The sequence below is a fragment of the Mytilus edulis genome, chromosome 12, assembly GCF_963676685.1.
Source record: "Mytilus edulis chromosome 12, xbMytEdul2.2, whole genome shotgun sequence".
In the NCBI taxonomy this organism is placed as follows: domain Eukaryota; kingdom Metazoa; phylum Mollusca; class Bivalvia; order Mytilida; family Mytilidae; genus Mytilus; species Mytilus edulis.
In genome coordinates, this window is record NC_092355.1 from 477,747 (window position 1) to 496,137 (window position 18,391).

At 31.2% G+C, this 18,391-nt stretch overlaps 2 protein-coding genes across 2 annotated transcripts in view; one reads left to right on the forward strand and one right to left on the reverse strand.

Annotated features, from left to right (window-relative positions):
- Positions 1-16,543, forward strand: part of LOC139499377 (lysine-specific histone demethylase 2-like) — a 46,851-nt gene extending 30,308 nt beyond the window's left edge. The window contains exon 17 of the mRNA XM_071288060.1: positions 11,841-16,543. Within this exon, the coding sequence (XP_071144161.1) occupies positions 11,841-12,089 (249 nt within the window). The 3' untranslated portion in view covers positions 12,090-16,543. The remainder of the gene's footprint in view (positions 1-11,840) is intronic.
- On the reverse strand, positions 476-10,372 carry LOC139498289 (uncharacterized). Its single transcript, XM_071286652.1, has 8 exons — positions 9,538-10,372; positions 7,777-7,957; positions 6,249-6,334; positions 4,739-5,529; positions 3,931-4,070; positions 3,163-3,362; positions 1,728-2,433; positions 476-524 (listed from the first exon to the last, which is right to left on the reverse strand). The coding sequence occupies exons 1-8, from the start codon at positions 10,007-10,009 to the stop codon at positions 476-478; spliced, it is 2,625 nt and encodes an 874-aa protein (XP_071142753.1). The 5' UTR covers positions 10,010-10,372.
- Positions 16,544-18,391: the final 1,848 nt, after the last annotated feature.

The window sequence follows — 18,391 nt, forward strand, 5'->3', positions numbered from 1 at the left end:
AGGAGGTAAAAAGGAACAGAAAACATTCTAAAATATTGGCATACAAAACAATTAGCTATAATATTTATCTAAGGTGCACACAGTATAATACACCTTGACTATAAGTAATTTGGCTCATTTATTTTCACAAAAGTTTCACAAAATATTTACTCCATTAACAAAAATGTAAATATTTCTCAAAAACTTGAAACACACACTTTATCAGAAAAATCTTATTTTATATATATAGCAGTTTGACTAACACTAATTTTGATCATTTAGAAGCTGAAAATTTCCTCAACAACAGAACGAGATTTAAACATTCAGCTGATTTTTACGGAGTTATCTTCCCATAGTATTATGCACCACTTTAAAGTTAGCATACACAAATTTTCAAAGAGGTTTTAAGTTCCATCCACACACCATAGAATATAATGAGAACATAGCAGTAATTGAAAAAAGATTGTGAAGAATGTACTGCAATACCTCTCTGACTTCATGTTGGTGCTGTGTAAAATCTAGCCAAAAGGTCAATAACTGATTCCCTGAAATGTTCAGTAATTTAAAGAATGTTGCATAACAAAATCAAGTTTTTTCTGTAAGCACAGTTATGTCTTGAATTGCACATACATGTAACAAATTCATGTATTTTTAAAAAGTGGCAGTTATGTCCCAGTGTTTTCATTAAGAACCGGCCGCCGGCCATTTTGACCTGTTCAATTCAATTTCTGGCCGGTTCAGTTGTCCTGAATAAAAAAAAAAGTCCTATTTTTTTTTATGAGATCTTTTTATATTAAAATCATGACAACGGAGTTCGAGGGAGTTTGAAGATTTGTGTTTATATTTTAAACCGACATGCGGTTGCAACGACGATTTTCATTGGCTGTTATTTCAGACTTCCTGTTTGACACACATGTTTATCGTTGTTATGATTGAATGAATAGTATGTACCCTCGCAGCTCTCTAGTCTTCATTATGTATGTATGTACGTAGATCCCTCCGTTTAGGAAGCACCCAGAACACTACATGATTTTTTTCACTTTAACAACTACCACGTCAAAGAGTAGAAAAGGTTTGGAAGCTCATGTTTTCTTATAAATGAGCCTGGCCAGCACTTCTTCTTCTTCTTTCTTTACACATCTTTTCATACCACCGGGATAATGGGAAGGGGGATATTTAAAACTGCTGCGTGCAGGGGAAGTGCTGTCCAAATTTTTTAGGGGTCCTCAAAGGTAGGACAAGAATCTGGGTTTAAGGATGTCTGCTGCTCAAAATCAAAATAACAAGAATCATTCAAACTATGCATTAATTGATAGGGCTGATATGTTAGTTAAAAAAAAATAATATAAAAAAAAATTTTCGTGTCCAGTTTTTTTGCGGCCGTAACATCTTTACGTCCACAATAACATGCATTGGAAAATCAGCAGTTTTTTCAGGAAGGGGTGGCCTTGTTTGAAATACAAAAAACATTTAATGTTACTACATAAATTAATTTTTATTCCAATGACAAGCAACAATATATGTTCAAGTTTAACAATGTTGGAAATTTTTTTACAATACTGATAGTGATCTATTCTATTTTTGGCAATAAATAATGTAAATAAAAAGTACGGGAAAACATTACTGAAAACATATTTTTGATTTTTTTTACTAATAAGAAATAACAAGAAAATCTTATTCCTTTACAAAATTGATACTCCATAGAGTCTTTTTCAAAAAGAAAAAAAAAAAAATTTATGTTCGTGTGCAAAATATCTTTAATACCTGTTCTACCATTTCTGGAATAAGCAAGTCGTAAATGACTTAAATTAAGTCCACTTCTGGCAATACAATTTGCCGTTCTTTTAGTTACAACTTTATCATCCAACATCTGTTTTAGTGAAGGCACATTTTTATTCATTTGTTTTAATGACACATAATTATAACATACACTAAGCTCTGATTGAAAAACTTTCTGAACATCTGTAAAATTGTCAATTTTTTCATTGACCAATCTAAAAAGTGCATTAACATCATCTTCAGCATTGTGGGCATCATAAGAAAGGTTAATTAATGTGTCACACAACTTACATTGTGAATATGAGCCAAGATTAGGAAAAGAAAGTTTAAACAATTTTAAAGTATCAACAAAGCCAACAATTTTGCTTTGAAAATCATCAAGCAAAGAACAATTATCTAAGGCATTGTACAAAACAGGACAATCATAATTATATATGTTATGACCAAAGATTACATTATTGGTTGATTTTTCTAAAAATGAAATAAAACCAGTCAGTCCTTCCTTCACTCCAACAGCTGGGACTATTTTGTCAAGTAAATACAAAGAACCATTTTGGAATGTCAATCCTGTAACCTCAGCTGCTTTAGGTGTTATTTCACGGGCTGGTAGAATGTACTTAGAAAATGTTTCCAGACCTCTCCTTGCTGATATCTGCGTTATATGTGAAGTTCTACCTGAAGAAAGAAATAAAGAAAATAATGAAATATATTTTACAGAATGGAAATAATAAATTATTCCTACATGCTGTTTTCTTTGTATGAATTGTTGGTGACCTGCATGCTGATTTTGAGTGGTGTGATGTAATGGGAAAGATTTAGTACTAATCTTCATGAGGCCAAATAAAAATATATGTGTGGTTCCAGTAACCCTACCGTCCCTACTTTTTCGGCTTAAAAATAGCCTACCCTAAAGATTTTATTGTAATTTTTCATCAAGCACTGTTAAAGTCAGAATGTTGCTCCCATAGACATGATAGACTCAATGTAAAAAAAAAAACATAAAATAAAAAAAATCCCTACCTACCTACCCTAACTTTTTTTCAGATGTAACTGGAACCACACATACTTTTTTATTTGGCCTGATTCAAAACATTACCTAGTCAAATTCAAATGTACTTGTTCGAAGCCAGGAGCCTTTAGTTTTTCAATGACTATTTTTTGTTGTCTGTCGGAATGTGGAAATCATCAATGCTGCAAAATGCATAGTATCTCAGTGACACAAATTTTAACAAGAATCATTCATGCATAAAAAGGACAAAGTGTCCTACCATACTGTACTACTAAAGGTGGAGTATTCTTGCTATAAAATATTGTGAAGTTCTCGATGCAAAATGGACCTAAATGCAAGATTAAATATTGTCTTTTCTTTAGTGAGGGTTTTGTTTCTATAAGCTCCTTTTTTACCTAGTCCTGTAGCTTCAATGTCAAAGTAAATATGTGTCATTGTTGATACATCAGGTTTACTGTCATTCTCTACTGGTTTGTTTTTAGGTGCAGGAATCTCCAAAATTTTCTCGTCACTATCTTCAGTCGCAGTGTCAATCATGGTATTGGACTGGTAACATACCCCCTCTCGTACCTCAAAAGTGGAACTAGACTGATTGCTAAAAATAAAAAAAAGGATAAAAATTCAAGCACAATAGAAGGGCTTTATGGTCAATCCACTTTTAAAAAATGACCTTAACATTTTGGTAACTGACCTTAAAATTAGTATTTCTAACTGATCTAAAGTCTGAAATGATGGATAAATTAAAATATAAATGTTATAATGCTCCGTGTTGAAGGCCGTACTTTGACCTATAATTGTTAACTTTTATACATTGTGACTTGGATGGAGTTTATTGTTGTCTCATTGGCACTCATATCACATCTTCTTATTAATTTTATAGTAATACAATAATTTTTAGGGTATCCATTGCACTATCGCGCAAAGCTTTTCAGAATCTAAACATATTATTTTATCCAGGGATCACATTATCTAGAATGAAGAAAACAGTTTGTAAGTTAAAATTAAACCACATTCATTGAATTTTGATAGCTGGAAATACATTTTTTATATATCTCCTCATGTAACCATCAAGTTTGCAATTGAAAAATTAAAATTATATTCAAAATCACAAACTGGGTAATATATGTCCACAAAGAATGTGGTGCAAACTATATAACACTTACCGACTGGCTTTCAATGCAATTCTACGAAGTTTTGCCTCAGTTGTAATGGCTACGGCTTTTCGCTTTCTGGCCTGTATGTCTCTTAGGGTTGCAAGTTTTCTTGTGTAAAGTCCTGGTGACAATCCACTTGACACATTAACCTGAAATCATAAGACATGTATGGTGTTCATGGCTATTTACATATATATATAACATGTGAAAACTATAAGACAACATGAAAACATAAACAATAGATAAACAACAAAGCAGCTTATTTTTGAAACTATAATTAAATATACTTAAATTCTTTTTGAGGCCATGATGGTCTTTGATTAAAAAAACAATCCAAAACAAAGACCTCTTTGATTTTAATGGCTTACTTTGTGACAAGTTTCAATGCCTTAAACTCAGGATATCATATTCACTTTTATTAAATTAAAAATCTTTGAAATCCAAGGTAGTTCCATTTCTTATAAAAAACAGGACACAATAAGAGACTTAATGAGTTTAATTTCACTATTTGAAAACTTAATGAAACTTATTTGCAGAAAATACTTATAAATGTCTCTTATATGTTATACAGATGCATGCATAAAATCAGAAGAAAAACATCATAAAATAAATACAAGAAATACATGTACTGTTATCGAGCTCACAAAAGAATATCCCACTCAACTCTGGTGGAAAAACCACTGAGCTGGATTATCTCCCTTTTTATATATATATTTTCTTCCTTTCATGAACTGTTTTTAGTACATATAAATTGCAATTGGAAATAACTAGTAAATACAAAGTAAACGAATTTCAACAATCAACATGCTTTTCTTACATCTACTGTGTATCTGTGCCCTGTATTTTTCTGAGCAACAGCTGCAGCGACACGGTATGCAAGACTTCTAGACCCACCATAAAACCTGTTCTTCGGTGCTTTGGCTGCAACACTTTTATTAAAACTCTCATTACTCTGAGTACTTCCTAAATTGGCTAACTTTTCTGAATTTAATATATATTTTTGAAATAATGTTGTCAATGATTCTTGTAATGCCTTATCCTGTAAAGGTTTACCATAAGGTAAAGATTTGTACTTGATGCTTGGATCTGCAATAAATCTACACCAATCTGTGGAACAGGAACTGTGATCTCCAAAGGGGTGTTTGGATAAAGCATGTAAGTTTTCTTCAATCTTTTTTGGCTGTCCTTTACCTTGAGCAATTAGGTAATTGAAGCATTTCATTATATAACTGATGACTTTAGGTGATAGAGTTGAATGTTTGTTTTTGAGCTCATACAGACGATTTCTAATGGGTTTTTTCATATGGTTGCTATCTGATAGTTTTACAATTGTTGGATCTACTTTTGCACGTAGTCTGGCAATGGTTGTCGTGTCTTCATCTCCAATAATTGCAGTTATATTAGCACCCTTTGACCGTGACTCCTTGACCATATCGACAACCATATCGGGTTCCATGGCTTTAGCACTTCCTGTAAAATTCTTATTACATTTATGAACTCTAGGAATATTACCTGATGTCTCTGCTCTCTGGCAAATTCGACAGGCTTTAGATCTCCACTTGTAGTTGATTACTTTTCCTGTTTTCGAACCAATCATGGAGCAGTGTCCTGTTTGAAATAAATATTAAATAAATATGATTATTCAAGAAAACTTATTAACAAACTCAATCAACTGACAGTGTATCCATTTAAACTCATTTTTGCAAGTGTTGTAACTGTTGTAAAGTATGTTCATTATGAATTAATAATTCTAATATGATTTGCATATCCACAAATACTTGAATGTGATTGGTCCGTTAGTTTCTATTCAAGGTTTACACTTCGATAAACCATGTTGCCGAAACTACTCACGTTGCCTATGGAAACATAACGTTGACGTGTATTCATTACCGAGCTAACACATCAATAACCTCTAGAAAAAAATGAGTTTAATCCTATAATAAATCCAATGATGTATCCTCCAACAAAAAAAAAAATCAAATACTTCTGTCACGAAAAGATGAATCCTAAGTTCATTACTCAGAAACAAAAAAATTGGAAATACTTGCAAATCAAAAGGAAGCTTACTCTAATGATGCTTAGCATAATGTCTTAAATTTTACTTTAATCGATCAATTGAGTTATCATACAACATAAGAAATGCTGAAAGACAAGATGGAAATACAAACTGATTACTATAGGGTATCGTATACAAATTTTGGGTCCTCATTAAGCATATCATAAAAACTGCATGTTTTGTATTATACATTGTCTACATGTATACATTTGTATTTATTTATTTAAATGTCAGATTAATCATTAGTCCAAATCAGGATAAAAGGGTTTACCTGTCAGGCTGTCATAAGATCTGCCACTGCCTCTTCTTTGCCATGCAGCATCAACCGAGACTGTAACATTGTCATTGCCATCAGATCTGAAGGGAAATAATTATACAAACTATAAAATAAAATATTTTAACACAAAATATATAGCTTAACAAGATTGTGATTAAATATATTTAACACAGCATATAAGATTTCTGACACAGAATGAATGTGTTGAGCACTATTATTAATGCCTTTTAATTAAAGGAATACACATTAATTTACATAGCTATATTAAAATGACAGAACATTTAAAATTAATAATGATCAAGAGTTATCTGTCTTTATAAAAAAGAAGATATGGTATGATTGCCAATGAGACAACTATCCACAAAAGACCAAAATGACACAAACATTAACAAATATAGGTCACTGTACAGCCTTCAACAATGAGCAAAGCCCATACTGCATAGTCAGCTATAAAAGGCCCTGATAAGACATTGTAAAACAATTCAAACGAGAAAACTTTGCATGTTTTAAGTAAGTGTATGGAAACAAAACAAAATAACTACATCTATATAAGGTAAGTTCAATTATCTCCCTTTAAATACGTCAGACCAAGAACATCTTCCTGTATGCCTATTCTCTGTTAATGTAAATCAACTGTGTAATGTTTCATTAATATTGCTACAGTCATTTAGGAGGAGTACTAGTTGTGCTTACATGTACAAGACCTACAATGTATATTGTGATATTTAAACTAAGTAATTGCAATCATCTCCCTTGATAAAAATTCTGAAAAGAAATATCCTCTTTCATGCACATCCTCAGGTGGTGACAACAACTGTGTGAAGTTTCATCATTATTGATTGAACTGTTTAGAAGTAATTGTGCTTACAAGATTTGTTGCCATTTATTGCTATATAAAACTAAATAAATTAAATTATCTCCCTTAAAATAATTCTAACCAAAAATAATATTTTTCCTTCATGCACAGCCTCAGGTTGTGTACGTACTATAACCGTGTCAAGTTTCATTAATATTGGTCCATCCGTAATGGAGGAGTTGGCCTTATGAGAAATATGGGCAGACAAAAATCAGATAATTTAAAATACAGTGTGTGTGTGTGTGTGGGGGGGGGGGGGTAAAATATAAATTATCCTGCAATGATGCCTTTTTGCGACCTTATTAATCTGACCGTGTGAGGGCTTCACAGCCAGTCAAGGTGGTTAATCACCCCCATCATCATCACCTAATAAAACTTATAGTGTTATTACATGAAGTTGTATCAGCTAGGTCATTCTGGTACATTATAATGTTAAGGAATGATATGGAATGTAGATGTATTTGTGCTTGCTACAAAACATGCTAAAAACTGGCCTTTCCTTGTTTTTTTAAAGATTGCCAAATAAGTTTTATATTTTCGGAAAAGGAATATGTATTGTATATTTATTTTCAAAGAATAAAATTTTTAGATCATGAATATGGATATTTTTCATATCATTGTATACATGTTAAAATAGGAGTGATAAACTAATAATTATGATCATACTCTCTAGTCATTTCTTTTTCTCTTTCTGTCCACTCTTCCATTGACTTGTCTGCAACAGATTCAATGACATCTCCAACTTCTCTTATTCTGCTGTCAATCATGCAGTGGCTGACTGTAGGGATATTAAGAATGGAAAGAAGGCCATTTATCTGGTGTTCTCCAAGTCCAAGATCAATAGCAGCTAAAATATATTTGAAAAACATGTAAATCTTAATTATATTTTTTAACTATTTATTGTAATTTTTTTTAATTGATTTTGTTATTTGAAACAATAGTATATACTAGAGATTACAGATAAGTTTTATGAAAATCAAAGTTGATTTGGAATAGTTACGAAAAAATTTAAAGGTGACCATCTGAATTTAGTTTGTACTGAACATTTTAGCTTTTTTAACTATTCATTAAATCATTATACCTATAATACCTATAGGTTTGGCATTTTAAACAAAATACCAACAAACTTGGTAATTTGTAAGAACAGTATATAATAAGAGATAACTGATAAGTTTTATAATTATCAAAATTGGTTTGAAAAAGTTCTTGAAAATTTTAAAGGTGTCCATCTATATTTTATCAAAACTGCAACACAGTCAAAATTTTAATTGAGTGCAGTTCTATTCATGTTTAAGGTCATAGAAACATTTGTACAGAAATCTTGAGTCAATGTTATAAATAAAGTGATATTAGGTCAGTATCCTGTTCATTCATTATTCATTTTTTTCTTCTATGTATTTTGTGTGATTTTGTCTCATGTACATTTAATCCATATTCCTTTATTTTCTATTAAACAAGACAGCATGCCGACAAGACTGTCACATTCATCATGTTCAAAGCTTATTACATACATGTATACATGTTGGTTTTTTTAATTTTATAGTGGCTGTATAAATAAAAATACAATGTATTTTTTCTAGTACCTTCTTACCCAATATGAAAATATACCAAACACTTTGTTGTTTCAATTAAATCTTACACCCACAGTTTAATCAGCCCAAATCAGGTTGAATTGGTATGGGGTCTGATCAATCTAATAATGTTTTATGATCAAATACAGATTTAGCACAGACCATTTTTGACTTTCTGGGGGAGGGAGAGTGGCTATTTTTTTTTTGGAAAATATCCCTACCCTAATTTTTGTCAAAATAAAATATCTGGCCCGCACTTAGATTAAAAAAAATAATCAGGCCCGCATTTTGCCAATAAAAGAAAAGAAACTTTCCACATTGAACATATATGGGGAAAAAATCATCTGCATAGCGGGTGAAACAATATCCTGGTCGACATGAAAAGACTACCACCCCCCCCCCTCCTAGAAAGTCAAATGCCCAAACATACAAATACTTTTCTTTAAGATGGAGTTTCTCCAAATTTTCTTTCGTCCATGGATATAAAGTTTCTGATTTATAGGGGATATCGGCTGACTTCAGCTTTTTATCATTTTAGTTTCTGTATATATATGAGGGGGGATAGGACCTTTTTCGGGATGCGGGAATTTTCTTTTTCAAATTTCGGGACCTCAGGATTTCATGTTTTTAAGCCCGTGATTTCGGGATTTCGTGTTTTTAAGCTCTGGATTTCGGGATCAGGACCCCTCCTACCCTCCCTCATATATACTATATAGTGAACCTTACATATTAAGTCTACCTTTTTAATTCACGTTTTCAGGAAAGGGGATCTTTTCACTATGTTTTTTCATGCAATTTTTTTTGCAATTTTTATTTCATGTGTTTCTGTGTTCATTCCTTATTTTGTTATATTTACCTAAAGCTAACTTTGTGTTTACATCCCAAATCTTGTGGTCATGTTGTTTTCCAGTTGGGATAGCGTTGATGTTCCCACACGACTTATTTGTGCACAACACTTTCAACACTGACCCCAAGCCATATGTCTTTATATCAATGATGTTATGAAGAGACAGTGGTAGACCACAGTGTTTACATTGTTGTAGGTGGTCAGCAATAACACCAAGTTCCACTACTCTACGACCAATGCGCCAGTCATCTGTTGGGGTCAAGTTATTTCCGTCATTGTCTAAAACTTCTTCATGAACAATATTTGAAATATCTGGGACTATTTTTTTACTTGTTACATCATATGAGTGATCTGTATGAAGTGACTTTAAAGCTAGATCCTGATCCTCTTCAAAATACCGTTTTCGTTGACCCTCTCGAATGGACACGAGTTTTCTTACTTGTTTCAATGTTCTAAAGCCATTATTGCGAAGTTTTCCCATGATAAATAATATATAAAAATTTCAAAGACTATAAAAAATATAAAATACTATCAAAACGGTGTAAAATGACATCTATAAATTCTTTTAGACTCTCCGTTGAAGCTGTCAAGTGGTCGGCTGCTTCCATGTAAACAAATACCGGAAATCGCGGGATTTAATATTGTCGTATAATTATGTCGTCTATGTTTATTTTTATTAATAGTAGCATACATATACGTTATAAAATGATTAATCTATAACTATTATTCATATTTCAACCATTTCATTGATTTAGTTTTGTCAAACACTGTTTACATTTTTACGACTTTCTTTATAAATTACGGTGCGCAAAAAGTGTCAAAAACGACACCAGCAGACATCCTTAAATGTAAATAGCACCATAATTTTCTTATTGTCCCAAGTCCCTATCTAAATAAAATTAACTTCTTGTCAGGTTCAGAGTTTTTGCTACTACATGTACATGTAACCTTTTATCAACAATATAAAGCCAGAAATAAATTATGATGCTCAATGTGGTATTTTTTTATTCTGAGGATGAATCAGATTTTGAGGACGATTGTTGCTGGTGAAGTCTATTTTGGCATGGATAACAAGTTGTTATACATAAGTGTCCTTGAATTGTATCCATCAATCATTATAATAATTAATCTCTTATTAAAGTGATAAAAATGAAAATATTTCAATATTATACTTTCTGACTTGGTGATGTTACATAATAATTCATTCATTGACTTAGAAAAACTTTAGGTTGCCTACATTAACAGTAGTACTGTAAAAGTGACATTTTAAGAACAATAATAATTTTATGCCATGGCCAGAATTGAGGATTTTGTGTCTAATTTTTTTTTTAAATCTTTGAGGGGTAGAAATGACATTTTCAGAACTATAGTTTTATGCCAGGAATGCAGGTTTTTAAGCCTTTTTGTTTAAAAAACAAGGGGGCTAGTGGTAAAAGTGACATTTTCAGAACTATAATTTAATGCCCAGAATGCGCCAGAATGCAGGATTTTGCGTCTAATTTTAAACCCCCCCCCTTTTAGGTTTGGGCCTGCTTAAATCTCTAATTGGCCCCTTCAAACAAAATGAAGTGAAACCCCTGTGTCCTGAACTACTCATATATCAAAATTGTGTATTTTTAGGTAGTGGAGAATACATTTATGTGTTGAATTTTTGATGTATTTTCATAAAATGTGGCCATGTCTTGAATTATAGATATCAAAATTGTGTTTTTATCAGAAAATGGAGCTAATTTTGAATCAGTCTTAGCATATCAAAATTGTATATTTTTGCAGTAAATGCAGTTATGCTTTCAGCATATATGCCAAAATCATGTTTTTAGATAAAGATTGCATAAAATGCAATCAAAACCTTATGGGATTGACTTGATATCTAAATGTTCCAAGGCTGATCACTACCTTTTTTTATACACACATATAGTGCATTTATCATTCTATACATCCTATCCATCAAAGTTTCCAGAAATTTATTGATGTAATATGTGCTCAGATATTCAAGGCATAAAATGATGTTACACTTTTCAAGACAGTTACATTACTTTAGCAAGGTGCATTAATCTCATATCTGTTCAAAAAATAGAATGATGTCATTATTTATCACCGTTAAAAAATTGGAGTTGTCTTCTTTTGTCTAGAATTGCTGTTAAATCAACTACAACCAATGCAATAATTAATTTTATTTTCCACTGATAAATTGAAGACTCACAAAACCAAAAGACATTTACATCAACAGTTATAAATAATAAATAAAAAACAACACCAACTAAAGCGCAGCAATGTCTTGAATTACACTTATCAAAATCATTTATTTTCAGAAAGTTCCAAAGCCACAGAAGTACATAGTAACCAGATGGTACCAGGACAAACATATACAGATGGCTTATAGCCACATCCCCGTAGGAGCTAGCGGAGATTTGTATGACGATCTAGCGGCAGATGTTCAAGGCAAAATCTACTTTGCTGGAGAAGCTACAAATCGTCAGCATCCTCAATCTGTTACCGGAGCATATATTAGTGGTATGAGGGAAGCAGCAAAAGTGTTCACATCAATGGCAATCAGTTGATGTTTTAAGAAGTTAGGAAGAATTGTTTTTGTAGGAATTCTTATGATTATTATGAGTATTAAGAAATTATCTGTTTTGAACCTGTAGAATAACTTCCATTGGCGTTGTTCATTGTTGAAAGCCCTACAGTGACCTAATGTTTCTGTGTCATTTGGTCACTTGTGAAGAGTTGTCTCATTTGCAATCATTCCACATCTTTTTTTCTTTATATCCATTAAGTTATTTTTTAGGGTTACAATGACATTACAAGTAGACTCCTTTTTAAAAAAAAATCTGTCGTTTAAAACAAATATATAAATATATCTTTTTTGATGAAATACCATTTAACATGTTTAAAGCAGTTTCTGTGATAAAATTTCATTAATTGTACCAATTTTATGACACAACTTTTATATAAGTAGATGTTTATCCTTTTTTAAGTTTTGTAGAACAGGCCTGAGATATTTCTAAATCCAGAATCCCTTCAAATCAATTTTTTTTTATTAATTTACTTATATTGAATATACGTTACAGTTTTCATTAAAATGTATGTGGGAGGGTATGAAGGGATTTTCAAAATTTACAAAATGAGCAATTTCTTAGATAATTTTGCATGATGGGAATAAATGCATACTGAAAAAAAAACACATGACCCATATTCAATTATTAAACTTCCCTGCCTACTTTCCCACATTTCAATGGAATAGCACTTCTATGTATGTATCAACAAAACAGAAAAAGAGTGTGGTTTTGTTGAATATCATAAATGGAATATTGCATATATCAAAATGACACAATGTTTTTCTATCCTAAAGATGGAGGACCATTTGGGTTTCTTTTTCTTGTTTAATTACTTTGTTAGGTTGCTGTAAAATTATGGTAGAACCTGTATTAAAACTTGTATTAATTATTATTGATACAAGTTTGTAGTTTAGTATTAGGTTCATTGTATGATTCAAAATGTTAAGTATACTTATAAGTACCAAACAATGTAGACCATTCATTACATATTTTTTTGATATTTATGGGCTGGCAATAAATTTAGTGATATATGATTTTTATATTTAGAATGAAATTGATATACATTTGATTTGAATTTATAAAATTATTTAGATTTTTACAATATTTTTCTTGAATGAATTTTTGAATATTATGATTCTTTTATTTGTTTACAAGTAGATTTAGTATTGGTTATTTTTGATATATTTACAAAATTTTAATAAATAGGCTACTCAAAATAAATAATTTATTTCCTCAAACCCTGATCTTTGAAATAATCTACTCCTATGGATTTTAATGCACTTCCAACAACCATGGCGTTCATTATGTTTACTGATATGCTGGTCTGTCTGTCTGTCCATATATAGGTTTCACTGTATACGACTTCAAACATAAATTTACAAAGAAATGATTTAAGTATTTTTATCATGTATACTGAATGACCTATTTTACTTTTTGAATTTTGTCATTTGATAATTATATATTATTTATATCAACTTATTTAAGTACATAGGCCACAGTTCTTCATATTTTATTCCTTAAAGTGTTATATTAAAGAACAAAATATTATTTTTATATATTCAATTTATTCCACCTTTTCAGTATGTCTGTCAACTTGTTCAACTGGTTCCGGAGGTGTACTTTTTGTTTGTATCTAAAACTTGACATGAACTGTTTTAAAATGGGGATCTGAGTTATTAAGGGGGTTCGCGGGTCTAAATCATTTATATAGGATTTCTCTTTATTTTTCTATAATTCTTATATGATTTGCATATCTATAAATACTTGAATTGGATTGGTCAATTAGAATTTTTCTCTAAGTTTACACTTCGATAAACCATGTTTCCGAAACTACTTTTGTAATCTATTCATGCACGATACACAAGCTTGCAGTGATCCCGGGATTTTCAGCAAATTGAGATTAAAAAACAATTGCATAACAGTTTTTTTTCTGTTGAAGTAATAGGAGAAATAAAGGTAATATCGAAAAAAAAGAAAGAAATTTATTACAGAAATGGCTCAAATTTTACAAAAATTTAGTTTAAGTACAGCTTATATGGAAATTATATTAAAAAATATGGGTCACCGATGAGTAAAAAAAGATATTTCAATTTTAAAGCCAAAAAATGATATTTTTCCACCAAAGGGAGATAATTTGGAACTTTTTCAATGATGTATACATTTTAAAAGTCATCTGGGGCCAACACGAATTGTTTGTTTTGAATGATTTTTGTACCATATGATAAGTAACAACTACAAAAGGTAACCAATAAAATTTGAAATGAAAAACAAATGTCAATTTTTTTTTCTGAAATTTTTATACCCTCGAGCCTCCTTAAATGAAATAGGGTAAGAGGGAGTGTCATCCTGAGTTCTTGTAAAAAGGGGTGTGAATTCAAACGAACAAATAACGCCCTATTATATTTTTATCTGAAACTTATTTGAAGTTATTGTTTCATGTCACATTTGTAATGCCATGGCTGCTTATATTGATTATAGTTAAAAAGAAAGGACAAAAATTTAACTTTGTTACAGCCAAATGCATTGAGTGTGTATGTAAAGGTAGAATCTTTGGTTAGCTTGCTTGTTAGCTGAACCGTCATTATTAGGTTAGGGCTATTCCAGAAAAAAATTGTATGGGAGGGTTGGAAGGCAGTTTTTGTCACCACCCGCCACCCAGACAATTGTAATTGAGAATTATAGTGCATTGTAGTGTGAAAAGTTGCTCGGATACCCATTACCCATGTATTATTAATACAATGTGCCTTCCAACCCCCCATACATTTTTTTTCTTGAATAGCCCTTATGTATACAACCCTCCTTCCGCAGTAGTTTAGTCCAACAAACAGATAGGTTAGCTGTCCAAGTAGTCTACTCTTAAAGGAGGGTAGTTTACATAGCATAATAATATCATGTCTCATATATATAATATCTTTGTATTAGTAGGGTTTTTGTCATGTTAAATATTTGGGGTTTGATTCCTATCAGATTTATACTTTTCTTGAGTTAAGTAAGTATGATAATTGGTAGGCTTTTTCACACCACAATAGTGTTTTAACAACAATGGGAAGGGGTTCTTTTATGATTGCTAGTGTCAATCTTTCTATGAAATATTACAGTTGCGAATCTTTTGATCATGAAATGTAAATATTTTGAATACTATTATATTCAGTCTTCAATATAATATTATGAAAACTTGTAGATAAATTTTTACATAATTCCTATTAGTAAATAAATGCTCAAGCAAAATTATTGTTAAATAGAATGTAAAATTTTGGGCATTATTACTATACACTTTATTTAGTAGTAGTTTTAAGGTTACATGAGTTTTACAAATATCATTGAAATTCTTTATATTATCTGGTATGATTGCCAAGAAGAGAACTGTCAAACAGATTCCAAATGAACCTGATTTAAGTAACTTCAATATTGATCCTTTCCCATTAAACTATTCAGACGTTATGGATATAAAAAAACAAGAAAAAGACATTTTATGTAGTTTCCATGCAATACATTGTTTGACCTTTGATTTTCAAATTTTAAGATCATGTTATTACTGATGACAAAATGAACTCAAGTCTGTTCAGGAAGAGGCTTGGTCCTCGTTGCTTTCACTTTGACCCTTATTAGTGTTTTAAAATCCTTGTTTGCTGTAGTTTTGAAAGCCTGTTGTATGACTTCAAAAAATCTAATTAAATATAATTAGAACCTGTAGAATAAAATCCTTAAATTGCTCCCGTTCTTATAGGTCACAAATCAAGGCCTGACATATCAGAACAGGATGAATTAAAGGATTTAGTATTCATTAGATTGAATGTAATAAGATTATAAAGTATCAATGGTATTTTCAGACATCGTTCATTTGTTATGTATGTTTTATTTTTTCGAAAGGTTTAGACAGATTTAGTTAAATGGTTAAATTTTTTGTAAAAGTTAAAATTATTTTTGTACAAATTTAAGCATTTTTGTAGCAGTTGAAATAACAATTTACTATTGAATTGTTTGATTTTTGTTGCACATGAGTATTTAGTAGATTTGTATTTAACATTTATTTTATGTATTTCTTAAATATTTTTGATACCAGTCAACTATTCAAATGAACCTTTTTTCATAAAAGAAATTAAGGAAAAGTCATAAAGACGTTTGCCCTCACAACATAATTTATGAAAGTGAAAAGGCTACAAAATGTAATTTCCAATGCAATATTTCAGAATGACTATGAACAATTGTATTGTTTTACACTAAAATGAAAATGACACATTACTTTGAATATGTATTAAGATTGACATTGTTCCTAGTGCATGTAGTGTATTGATACAAATATTTTCTGATTATATTACCAAGAATTCTTTACAATTTTGTTACATGATTTTACAGAAATTAAACTTATTGTATATGTTTATTTGTGAAATTGAAATGATAGTAATTTTCTTGTTAAAGGGTTTTTGTAATTATTTTTAGAAACTTGTCACAACATTATTGAACAAACTGTATAAAACGTTTACAATAAATCTATGAAATTTCTTGTCTTCTTTCTTATGATTTACGTTGTCCATTTTGAATTTGTCCACCATTGAAGGAAATTATTTGATTCCCCATAGAATTTTTTCATTGACTCGTAAACGAACAGTGGCAAATATTTCATGCAGACTCAGGACAAGAAAGTATCAACATGTATGTATGCAAAAGGATAGTTCTGAAAATATGATCGTGCAATAGGATGGTTCTGAAAATATGATCGTCAGGGATGAAGGGCAAGACATAAGTACCCGTACTGCCACATTAAAACTATGGTATAGGCAAACCTTGAAGATCCAGAACAATAATGATAGTTTTGCAAAAGTCATAAGGTAAATTATGAAAACCTGATGCAATTGTAAAGAGATTTTCAGAACTAGAAAGAGGAGTTATGACAAAATCTAACCAGAATAAAAAAAATCAAACAATTCACCAATCTCAAAGATAAAATATCTATAAAACTTTGATACAAAGTTAACCAGTAAATGGGTTAAATTTAATTATTTTATATAACAGAAAATGTTAAAGTTTGCGTGTTCTTTGTCACATCTGAAGACTGTAGGGAAAAGTGTATATATTGAGTAACAATATATTTCTGAATCACAGTGTTGCAGTTAATAAGATTGTCGTCCAAAGCTTACCAAATGTCATTAGTGTCAAGTTTGAAAAGTCGGGTTTAATTATCATTGATTTTGTCATAGACAAGAAAGGATAAGTGTATGTATTGAAGATGGTGATGAATTTGTGTTTAATGCACAGTGGCAAATATTACATGAATATCAAGACACAGACACCTTTCAATACTTTAACGGAGAGTGTTCATAATATTTCCATTAATTTTCTAGATTAATGGGTAACGAGTGCATCTTATGCTCGTGGTGGCACATCCATTTATTTCTTATGTTGTGTTGTTACACCACTATCCTGATTTAGGGAAACGGTTTGTATCACCCAAATATATACATGTATAAATCCTCACACCATCTACACATTTTCATATTACCACAAACTGACAACGGATACGACAGAAAGTAGGATCACTGTGGATGCTCGGTTAACCCAAAACCTGGCAATAAATCAGTTCTAGTTCACAAGGTAATAATCCACAGAAACTAGTCTCCTTACAAAACCAAAGTATTCTCAATCCGAGCTTAAACTTCTAAATGATGCATTTATGGAAATACCAATGACCATGCCTTTGAACATGCTTGGGATCGACCTCACGACCCCAACTCTCTACGACAAGCACATGATCACGAAACATCCAGAGGTGTTTATTTGCCACATACACTCACTCGATACAAACGAAATCAATCGAATGGGGATTCAATTACTGCTCTGAGTGTTACAAGACCAACTTATGCCTTGTAATAATGTTGCCATGGATTACAAGCTTGGAAAACTTCATCTTAACCTTATTCCAGTTTTAGTCCGTAAACTTTAACAAACAATAACATTCATGATACAACATATAACACTAAGTCATAAAATAGAAGGGAATTGTAGTTTCGACGTAAGGAACATATCCGATATCATCTGTGAAACGGTTATTCCATAACGGTCAACAACTCTTAATGGCGTCCGTAAAAATTTACTAAGGGATGATTTCCACTTCACCATTTGGAACTCTTGGTTTAATAGCTTCCTTGTGAGCAGCAACCCTCTATCAAGAAAAACATTATAGGAAATGCAAGCACGGGAATATCGTATCAATTGGGAGATATATACCCCGTATGCAGGTGCTTCTGGAATGTTGCTACTTAGAAATGGATAGTTCACAATTGGAAAGCTGAAATCCTCTCTTT

Excerpts from the sequence above, each read along its gene's own strand:
- LOC139498289 (XM_071286652.1), bottom strand. The coding sequence starts at position 10,009 with ATGGGAAAACTTCGCAATAATGGCTTTAGAACATTGAAACAAGTAAGA. Across the intron at positions 6,335-7,776 it reads GAAAAAGAAATGACTAGAGA|ATCTGATGGCAATGACAATG; the intron begins GTATGATCATAA and ends ATTTCCCTTCAG. Across the intron at positions 5,530-6,248 it reads ATCTTATGACAGCCTGACAG|GACACTGCTCCATGATTGGT; the intron begins GTAAACCCTTTT and ends TATTTCAAACAG.